At 39.5% G+C, this 11,343-nt stretch overlaps 1 protein-coding gene across 1 annotated transcript in view; it reads right to left on the reverse strand.

Annotated features, from left to right (window-relative positions):
- Window positions 1–3,187: 3,187 nt before the first annotated feature.
- Window positions 3,188–11,343, reverse strand: part of cry3a (cryptochrome circadian regulator 3a) — a 31,039-nt gene continuing 22,883 nt past the window's right edge. The window contains exons 10-15 of the mRNA XM_035656125.1: window positions 10,174–10,376; window positions 9,830–9,940; window positions 9,582–9,746; window positions 9,048–9,134; window positions 8,578–8,699; window positions 3,188–7,058 (exon numbers count right to left, since the gene is read on the reverse strand). Coding sequence (XP_035512018.1) covers window positions 7,050–7,058; window positions 8,578–8,699; window positions 9,048–9,134; window positions 9,582–9,746; window positions 9,830–9,940; window positions 10,174–10,376 — 697 coding nt within the window. The 3' untranslated portion in view covers window positions 3,188–7,049. The remainder of the gene's footprint in view (window positions 7,059–8,577; window positions 8,700–9,047; window positions 9,135–9,581; window positions 9,747–9,829; window positions 9,941–10,173; window positions 10,377–11,343) is intronic.

Raw genomic sequence — 11,343 nt, forward strand, 5'->3', positions numbered from 1 at the left:
ATTCACAGAGGCTTTCTTATGAAATAGCTTGTAGGATTGTTAACATTGTTACATTGATCCATCAATTATATGAACCCTGACTTCAATGCAAGAGGCCGTTATTAGTTTCATAAATGCTCTCTGAATACAGCAATAGACATAACAGCTAAGAAAAAGGACAACAAAGCTGAACAAATAAAGGTACAGAAGTTGTAAACAATACAAACAGTGCAAAGAAATATCTATTGAATGGATATGATCATGCACAGTACATCATGTATAGAAGTATATAAAGTGTGCTGTATTTATATTGACAGTGACAATGATTGATGATATGTACTGTTAAAATATCATCTGTAAAAATATAATGGAAGTAAGTCAGAGGGTTACTGATTTAACTGTTCATGAGAGTGGTGGCCTGTGGGAAGAAACTGTTGCTGTACAGCAGTCTGTAGCGCCTCCCAGAGGGGAGAAGTTGGAACAGGTTGGAGTACAGGGTGTGATGTATCTGAAGTGATCCTGAATGGACAGACTGGTGATTTCTGTCTGTTGTAGGCTGTTCCTGTCCTGCTCTGTGGCAGACAGTGACGGATGTGCAGAGGACAGTATTCTATTGTCAGAAATGAATATAATATTCATAAGTGTGTTTTTATATAATCACACAAAAATAAGAATAATTGTATTTTTGTTGACCATAGAATGAGCCATCACAGTCGCGAATATTAAGAAACAGATACGGATTGATAAAGAGGATAAAGGAAAGATAGATGACTTTGTAGGAAATATTTAGCTTGACAAGGATAAATTGTTGTGTGACCTGGATAACATGTCAGTGGATGAAATAACAAAAGAGGTTTGTGGTATTATGATTAATGGTGCAAAGATCACATTCCCTATAAAAAAAGGTGTAAAAAGGCAGTGTGCTTCAACATCGAAGGCAGACAAAAAAGAAAAGAATACCCACAAGTTAAGAGAATGGATACTGTTCATTAAAGTGCAATTAGTGCTGAATGTGTAAAGACAGCATAAGAAAGAATTACATAAAGCACATGGGGCTTCATGTCAGTGGAAAGCTGATGAATGTAAAAAAGAAACACCTGTTTTGTCCTTTCATTGATTACAGTAAGGTGTTTGATCCAGTTTGGAGGGATGCAGTCTGGTATAAACATGCTTAAAGCATGCTAGATTACAAAACAGTGTGTTTTGTTATCCAGGAGTTAGCCAGGGTGAAAATGTGTCTCCAGTGTTGTTTGCATTTTTTTTTAATCAATGACCTAGAAGACTTCCTGCTACAGAATGGCTGTCATGATGCTGTAATGGATAGTTTTGATCAGCTGATAATATTGTACGCAGATGATACAATTATTATGTCTACAACAAAAGAAGGATTGCATAAAGCAATAGACAAATTGGAAATTAAAAGTAAATATTAACAAAAAGGTAAGTTTTTGGATGAAACCCTAGACATTGTTCATTGCTTTAAACACCTTGGTCTCATTATGAATTAGAATGGTTATAATAGTAATGCATTGAGGAGCTGCACAGGCAAGCCTTCCCTGCAATGTTTGCCAGTTTTTGTAAATGTAGAAACCTGATTTACCTGTAGATATCACACTAGATCTTTGTGACAAGTTGGTTACACCAGCTATGCATGTGAAGTGTGGGGGTTTGAAAAGATAGATATATTGGAAAAAGGACCTCTATACCCTAAAAGTTACAATGACAACCTGCAATCATATGGTATATGGGGAGCTGGGAAGATACCCACTCTGTCACAATAATAATTATGATTAACTATCTGCTCAACCTGCACAGTACAGATGCCTCATGTTGTCTTGTAAAACAAGACGTTGTTGCCTGATGGAATTATGAATCGTGTTTGACTGTGTGTGTCTGTCTGTGTATCTGTCAGCTAATCTCTGTCATCTGGGAACATCAGCCTTATCTTTTTTGTGCACATTTATGGCTGTCTGCTGAAGGACCTCTCATGGTTGATTCACATTTTCTGAAAAACCTATTTCATTAACTGCTTTGTTCTATACCACCACCGACTGCTGACTCCTCACTCCTCTTAACCAGACAGTGCTGCTTCAGTTTGGACTCTTGTTTCCACTTTGAAAACCTACATGGCGGCCATGTTAGTGTTGGCAGATTTATTTGTTGCCATAATTTTATATTACTGGTGCTTTGGAACCGTCCTTTATTTGAATATGTGTCTAGTCTGGTTCTACTTTGATGATGTAACCTGCAGGTTGCCTCCCCTTCTGTCTGCTACTCACGCTGATATAAACTAGATGCACAACTTCACCCGCACTTCTAATTGTGTACGCACATACCCTCAGACACACCTGGATAAAGATCTTCAGAACTCACCGTCTTCTTCTAGACGGCTAATCTGTAAATAAATAATCTGATGAGGTACATTCCTCTCTAAATTTAACCTGTCAGCAGTGCAAGCCGCAGCATGCTTTGCATGCGTGAGTCTGCTGACTCACAAACAAAAATCTTGTGGTTAAGCTAATGTTTCGTGTGGGTTAAGCCTTGAATTGGCAACTAGACTGGATTGCAATTGAATTTCCCTTCTGCATCCAGTTTCTCCCCTTCTTTCTTTGGTGTGTTATTAAAATTCTTCTTTTTTGACACATTCAGTGTCTTCCTCTCCTACTTTTCTACACAGGATGAGGTTGTTTGTCAGAGTGAAGGCTCTTACTGCTTGTGTTCAGGTTTATAAAGTTTAAATCAAAAACTTCAAAAACAGTTTAATCCTCACTGAAATGGGTGAAATGTTGAGATACATGTGTACATTAACATTTTTCTTACATCCCTTAAAATAAAGAAGGCCTTGCGTGAAGCTTTGGGTCCTGACCTCCAGGATGGGAACCACTGAGCTAAAAAAAAAATATTTTTCTGGCCACTTTTCCACACCTCATTAAAAAAATACCATTAAGTCCACATTGACAAAAAGAACAGCTTATGAGAGAGGGCAGAGAGAGGGCAGGAATGCTCAGAAATATCAGCTGAACTAAACTTGACTAGACAGTGCAGTTCCTTTCTGGCATGTTCTGTGTTTTTTTTTCCCAAAAACGAATATTGGGTGAAGTGTTACAAATCGGATCTGGCATCCATAATCCAATATCTGTTGGGTGCACAGGCAGTCCGTTGTCAAAAAATCGCACTGATGTCAAACATGAGGGCAGAATGAAAGGTGTCGAGTTGTAACAATTTTTTATTTCCTGTCATGAACTTGATCAAGCACAAGAAAAAGTCTTTCACAACACAAGGAGAGACAGAGAAAGAGCATAATACAGAGATGATAGATGGCATCTGTTTTCACCTTCATGTCACAGAAGGGAGAACAGAACAAAACGAAAAACAAAAAAAGCGAGGAATAAAAACTTGTTTTTCCATAGTGATAAAAGCTACAAAAACCTAACAATGTTGAGAACCTCTTAAGAACATACAGAATTATAATACAGAAACACTACAATACTTTTATCTCCCCCTCCCTCTCCTTCAACCCCCCAGCTCCCCCGGTCCCCACCCTCTAAATTACTCCTGAAGACGAAGCCGGTATGATCACAGATGAACAAATATTGAGTACTGTACACAGACACGAGTCATCACGGCTCCACTTAAACCAGAATTTTCTCAGGAGAGCGCCGGGCAAACAGGAGTCACATCTACAGCCCCAATCTGCAGTCTTCCTAAAATCGGGAATGTATACTCCAACTGGCTGCTAAAGATAGGCCTAAATGCCTTCTTTTGGTGAGCGTGACGGTGGTGTAGCCGTCACTGGGGAGCCCAAATTTATATTTCATTTTCTAGTTTTCAATTTGTCCCTTTCTGTGTGCTGCGATTTCACATTCCAGAAAGCTGTCTTTAATTTTAGCATTTAATAAAAAGAGGTGAGTGAACCAAATAGAAATGGCATGTCAAGTCATTCGTAGAAAACTGTGAATTTACACCTCTTCAACACAGCCGGACAGCAGATTGGGGCTTTAAGCAGACTTCAGTTCTCTCCTGTTAAACCATTAGAAGGTTGTGTGTGTGTGTGTGGTATGTATTATGTGTGCTCAGGTCAGCATTTGAGTGATTTTCGCCAGTGTTGTGATTGTATTTCTGTGTGATACAGGAGTTAAGCATTTGTAAAAGATTTGTGCTGAAACATAATTCATGATAAATGTGTTTGTATGTATGTACCACACATTCTCAAATATACAGTGCCTTTATTATCAGAGTCATTTATTCCTGATTCTTACAATAGGTTACTCCAGATTGTAAGCGGGCAACCTTCCATAGAGAGCTTTTATTGTCAAACATCAACAGGAAGTGTTGATTTTTAATTTATTGAGTTGTTTTTAATTTAATTGAAAATTCTTTATGAGTGTATGCAAGAGTTAAGTGTGTTTGTGTGTGTGTGGTGTTGTTGTGTGTGTGTGTGTGTGTGCGCAGGGTGGGGGTGTATTTTACAGGGGGGAATCATACATTCTCTGGTTCAATTTGACTGCATTTTTCTCACCAGGAGTAAAGTTGATAGTGGATAGGAGGGTGGATGGAACCTAAATAAGACGCCAACTTCATCTTTCCAATGCTGTTACACAGTCCTCCCATTTCAACTTCACAGCGGCCATTTTGGGACCCTTCTCATTTGATTACAATAAATCGATGTATCGAATTGTGGTCATTTAGCTATTTATTGGCCATTTTGTTTTTATCACTTTTTTTTTTCCCCTAATCAAATTTGTCCAGGTCGCAAAATGTCGCGTGTAGCCATACATGTACAGTATATCGTTGAACTCTTTGCACCCTAGTAGTCAGGAGGGCACACTCGTTTCTGAGGAATGTTGGTTTGTTTTCTGACAGAATTCGGCTCACTTGGATCAGATGCTGTCATCTGTCTTTTATTGTGTCGACTCAACTTTGTTTTGTTTTTTCCTTCCTTTTTGTTTAGCAAGTTTTTGGTTTTTATAAGAAATCTTAGAAAAATGTGACACCTTTTGAGAGGAGTTTGCACCCAACTGTCTGTGTTCTTTGCCCTCGTAGTAATCGACAGAAGTTAACCTTGAACCGCTTCCTCTCCCAAACTGACCACAACGGTTTGTTTTTTTTGGTTGTTGAACGTGTTGCACAGCAAAAAAGTTCAAAATCTTCCAACAAGACAGAATGCCTCAGAGATACTCCAAAGTCATTTGTTTCTGAACTTCTACAGACATGATCTGTTTTTAAGAGTTGCAGGGGGAAACAGAGAGGTGAAAATGTGACTGACTTTTGAAGGGTAAATCAGAAACACTGTAAAGGGATCGTCCAGGCTCTGATGGTCAACAGCTGTGAGCTGAGCGACAACACAAGTCTATTTTATATTTAATCACTTTTATTTTGACAAAATTTCAAAAGTGTGAAACCACAGAGACGATCTGTACATGATTAATAACGTGGGAAACGATGCTAAGAGGACGCTTGAAACTAAGGGTGAAGAACAAAAGAAACTAAAATTCTCTATAAGCATACAGAACAGAGCCTGCTCATGTTTGACTGATGTTAAAGGGAATCCTAAAAATACTAATCTTCATTTGTATTTTTTTAAAGTAGCAAAGGCTCAGGCTCGAAGTGGTTTTCCAAAAAATGGAAAAACCTTAACAAACAAACAAACAAATAAAAAAACCTACAGTAACAAAACAGAAAGAGCAACACAATCACTACAATTACTTGACGTTTACTAGAAGTTTGACTTCCTGTGTTCAGCTACATGTCTACCTCTGATGAGATCAAAGACGTCACGCCATGGCACTTCCAGCAAAGAACTACAAAGAAAGCTACATGAGAACTCTTTTACCCATAATGCCACATTCTAAAAGCAGTTTAACGTCTCCCAACTAATCTACAGCAACACACTGTAAACATGTTTTTCAAGACCAACAGTAGAAACCGGTGTGACTGTTTGATATTATACGTCATAAATAAGGTCAGTAAAACAACACAAGTCACAGTTTTTAGCTGCCGATACAAATCAAGTGATCACACACGCTAACCAGGCAGTGCTAGGTGTTCCCGTGAATACTGTGAAAATTGTGTTAAAAAGGAGGTGCTCACTCACCAACTGGACCCCCAGTGCCTGAAGAACCTTTACATGCAAGCTAGTGAGACAGAAGCTGAGAAATCACTCTAAACATTTTCAACAAAGTCCCTGAAACATTACTGTGAACACGCACCTGCTTCTCTCATTTCGCCTGGTAAAATCAGGGTTAATAACACAGTAATTACAGCTTAAAGATCAGTATTTTTGAAGGTATAGATTGTTTATCTTCCGGGAAATACTTTTTTTTCTTAAAAATCCAATTACCTTATTTACAGACATTTCATTTCAGCAACACAAAATAGCATAAACATAAAAATATTAATATAAATAGTGTTTTTCCAATGTAAAGACTATTGTATTTGTGACACAAATATTCCTACAGTAGAGCGAGACGTGACTGGTCGGCATGTGCGGTGGTGATGGTTGGAGCACATTAGGATGAACATACTACAAAGCTGTAGTAAAAAATATTCTCTGTAAACCCCAGACATAATCAGCCAGGCTTTACACTAGTGTACGCAACAACGTGGTTGTATTTGCAGCTTTTTAAAAAAAGGAAATATTTCATTACTCACACTTATAGCTGCTTCATTGTTCATACAGTATATACTGGCTGGTGGCAGCAGTTTTAAGACAACAATGTAGTTTTTTATTTTTATTTTTATTTTTTACAAATGATTCGTGGAGCTGTAAGTTTGAGGCGTTTTGTTTTTTTCGCACAGTTGTCCGAGGTCGTCACACCTGTCTGTACGCAACTGCAAGAGGACTCGATGTAAAAAGCCCTTTTAGAAATTGAGCCAAAAATCACATTTTCACCTTTGTGTTTGCACCCTGGGGGAATCTGTGACTGTAAAGACAGAGAGCAGTTTTAGATGCACTGTTTGAAGAGGAGATGGTCACTGTTTGTGTTGGGTGGTGACGTTGGGATTTCCCCTTTTTCCCTGGCCAGATGGTGACTCCAACGTGGATTCAGTTGGTCTCAACTGCGCTCGCTTTAGGTAGTCTGCAGGGAGGACAAAAAAAAAGAGTAATAAAAGAGAAGACACAAACCTTGCACAGCTCATTTTTTAATTTTGCAGAAAAGCTTTTTTTTTTTTTCTTTGCTGAAGTGAAAGTGACTTTAGGAGAGGCATTCAGAGAGGTGTGACTGTTCTTTTCCTGCACTCTTCCTTTCATAGTTTCCATTGCTTACTTGAGCAATTGTTTTGCATAGCGCCGTCTGTTTTGTATTTTTTATTGTGAATACGGCAATGCCATGACAGGCAGACATTTACATAGAAGACTCTCCTTGCTTCCAACACACTGTGCGATAACACAAAAATATTGACATTGCAGTGGGAGCAGACACACATTATACACCTAAACAGGCTCCATTTGTTGTTTGCCCCACCAAAAGGTAGCATGCAGGATTAACAATAAACATTGGTTGCCATATCTAATTGTGACTGACATTCTGTGTATAGATTTTCAGGCTGTGTGCAGATTTAAAACTTGCTTATCTCAACAATCACATTTATAATTCATCATGAAGCGTAAGGGGCAAAAACAGCGGCAGCGCCAAAACACCCAAACACCCAAACACCCACGCCTGAGGAACTGTTTTCTATGTATGAGCACACGTCATGGTGTGTCATGGTGCGGCAGGATACGCCGCTGGAAAAACAGTTATTTTATTCCATTCGCTGATTCGTGCGTTAGCATGTTCCAGCGACCATACTTAGGTCTGTATAGTGTGTTTGCTAATGGTGTTGTTAACCCTTTTTGATCATTTTGGAGGCTGCAGTATGTGGGGATGTTGAACTGCCCTGCATTACACTCATAGGTGTTTATATTATTTAACAACCAAGTCTAGGCTAAATAATAGAAACATCTGTCAATGAGAGCCAGTGAGATACAATACAGTTCAACAGTAACACAAAGTGCAGCCTCCAAAATGACCATACATTTGAATCAAAGCCTCTTTCAACATCAATATAACCTTCTTTAAGGGAGGATTTATTACAGGACTGTTAACTTTAGCAAAGTGGGCAACTAATTAACTGGCAACTGCGTGTACATTTCTAAATAAAAATGCTATATTAACAGTTTGATGCATGATGGCAGTTGACAGGCACTAAATTTGACACCAGGCAAAGACTGAAGTTCTAAAATGCACTGAGATTTGGTATCAGGAAGACTTTAAAGTTGTTTTTTCTGACTGTCAACAAACTCCATGAAAAGACCAGAACCAAAGCCAAACAGACCCTGCTAACAATTATGGTATGAAGCCTTATTCCTCTGTGCAGTGGACATTTTAAAATGTAACTATATATTTGTGAGCCATTATTAAAGGTTCATGTCTTCAGTAGGAACAAACAGGCTCAGAAGCTGGCAGATATTCAGCTTGCAGGTTTTTAAAGTTAAAGTTGATAGAGAGTAAAATGACGTGAAATTCAGCTATTGTTTCTTTTTAAATTACTATAACAATATACATAAGCAAGAGGCCACATTTGGACTTTTCAGTATCAGCCATCCCAACTGACCTCTGCACTCTGCCTCTGCATCTTGTGCACCGAGCAGGACGTCGGGTCTTTCTCTCCCGACCCCTCACGTTCCGACTCGCGCTCCCTCTTTCCTGTGATACCTCTGGTGTGCAGGAGGAGTCCTGAATGTCCCAGCAGGCAGGAAGAAAAACGTTATCATTATTTAAAACCACCTGATGCAGGTCACTCCTAATGGGGATTGGGGATTAATAGAGTCCCCCTCCTGTAGCAGCATTCATCCACACTAGAGACAGGCCTTGATTTATATATCTGAAATTTTATTCTAGAAATGATACTTATTTAATGTTCATCAAAAACTAATTTGTGTTTCAATTTCTTCAACAACTTTTAAAAGCGACATAACAAATGTAGGCAGTACAAGTTAGAATGGGGGTATATCATTTATATCAAATGCTAGACTTGAGCATCTAGTAGCACAACAGCGATAACTGCTCCTTCCTGTTTCCTACCTGGGTGTTGAGGCACAGCAAACTCATGGTAGAGTCGGCTGCTGGTGATGGTCTGGTTGGTGTCTGGCACTGAGTGGTATCCTGCAGCTGACACATCAAACAGACAATTTAAACCTCTAAAGTCCAGTATCATAAACTCATATTATAATAATGGAACATCTCATGCTTGTAGGCTTTTTGAAAAAGTAACACAATACTCACTGTGAGTTTGAGAACTTAGTGTACATCCACTTTATAACACATGTGAAGTATTACTACTACTACTATTTATTTATTGGATTATTTAACAGGTAAAGTGCACATTAATCAACAGGCATTCAGTGAATGTGTAGACTACTGGGGGGGGGGTGTCTACACAAAATGCAAAACATAGCCTTTGCACTTTTTTTAAATAAAAAAATGTCCAACAATGATGCCATAGTGGTGGTTGAAAGGGTTTGCTCTTTCAAACCAGTGGGTACAATTATCAGCATATGCACAACACACGGACAGAATGTAAATTACTAGAAACAGGGAAACACCAGTGACTCCTACCATGCTGTTGCTGTTGCTGCTGTTGTTGTTGTTGCGATAGTGGTTGCAGGCGTTGCTGCTGTTGTCCAGCACTGCTAGGCCTGGTCTGTTCTTCATTGTCAAAGTTGAGTAAGATGCTCCCGCTGCCATTACCCGCTGCAACGGAGCTCCCCGACACTCCAGGCACTGAAAAAAGAATAACACAGATGAAGACATGGGTCGGAGTACCACACCATTTCTGTGACCAAGAAAATGTGAAAAACACGTACAATGTGAGTTGTTGTTGTTGTTGTTGGTCCCTGGCTGCTGCTCTCCAGGAGAGTAGGCCATCATTCCTCCATTCCCATTCCCATTGGTGGACGGCACTGATGCCAGCAGGCCTGAAAAACACATATACATACATTTGTTTTTTAATCCTAGAAGGAAGTTTATTTTGAAAATATATTTTTATTACTCAGATTACAAACATGTTTGTTGCTCTGAAAAACATATCTTTATTTACAACAAACTCCACAAGGTATCTTTAAAAGGAAGGAAACTATTTTTATTTTGGCATTGAATGGCCTCCCTCCTTTTTTATGTTTTCAGTCTCGTTAGTTTTTGGATTTCTTACCTAGTCCCCTGTATCGGCTAAGTTGCTGGTAGATCTGCTTCATTCTCTCGATGTTGAGTCGGCTTGCCTCTGCGTGGTGCACCATGGGCTTCGGGTAATGGACGCCGATTATGCACTTGGCGGCAGCCTGCACGGACTCCGGAGCGTTCCACGGGTCGTAGATGTACTTAGCGGGAAAACCTCGGAGGATAGGTAAGTATCGTCTGAAAGCACAAGGAGACATTAGATTTGCCGGCTTGTGTCAAAAGGACACGGAAGGTTACGGAGTAAATTAGGGGTGGGAGTGATGCAGGGATGCAAATAGTTATTCTTTCACAACAGGTTAGGAAGAAATGTGTCTTTTGCAACAAAAAACAAAAATATTACTAAAAAAAAACTTCACTCTTTCCAATCTTAGTTTGAAAAAGATATAAGTTTAATTTAAAGTGTAGTACAATTGTAATCTTTGTCATCTCATCAATAATCATGCATATATCTGATAAGATACTTTTTAAGGTTTTTTCTTACTGAGAACATTATAACTATAAACCTTTTTTTACAGCCTCTGTATGTACTGTAACTGATAAGAGCATGCTGGTCTTCAGCACTTCATGCTTACAAGTATTATGGAAAATAGCTACTACAAAATGAAAGCTACAAACAACCACAACACTGCACAGTATGGCTACAGTAGATGAGAGTATGCGTACAAAGTCACTATGGACTTTCGGAGTTTCTGGCACTGAAGTGAGTTACCATCACAGTGCGCAATGAGGACTACAGTTCACAAGCGTGGTAGAAAAACGAGGGTCTGTGGTCCCGAACAAGATTTACTGTAAGTTGGTGTGATAGCAGCCACACCGCAGACAAAAAGTATGATCCTCAGATGAAGCCAATAAAACACTGACTGCAACAAGTTCAACATCTCACAGCACCATTCGCACCTGCTGAAGTTGGTTTTTGTCTTTTTTTTTTGTCTTTTTCTTTATTTCCCTTGGGCTGTCGTGGATTTGCTCCATGTGACAAAGAGAAGCCACCTACCTACTGCACTTGGTCCGACCTTACCGAGTCCGAGGAGGGGAGACAGACAGGACAGAGGAGGGGGGCAAGTGGAACTGTGGGAAGCGGCACAGTGCAGCGCTGAGAGGCAGAGAAAGGGGGGGGCGGGGGGGCGGCAGCTGTGCGGCCTTG

Source organism: Morone saxatilis, unplaced genomic scaffold, assembly GCF_004916995.1.
Source record: "Morone saxatilis isolate NCDOM2014 unplaced genomic scaffold, NCSU_SB_2.0 Contig15, whole genome shotgun sequence".
NCBI classification, from domain to species: Eukaryota; Metazoa; Chordata; class Actinopteri; family Moronidae; genus Morone; species Morone saxatilis.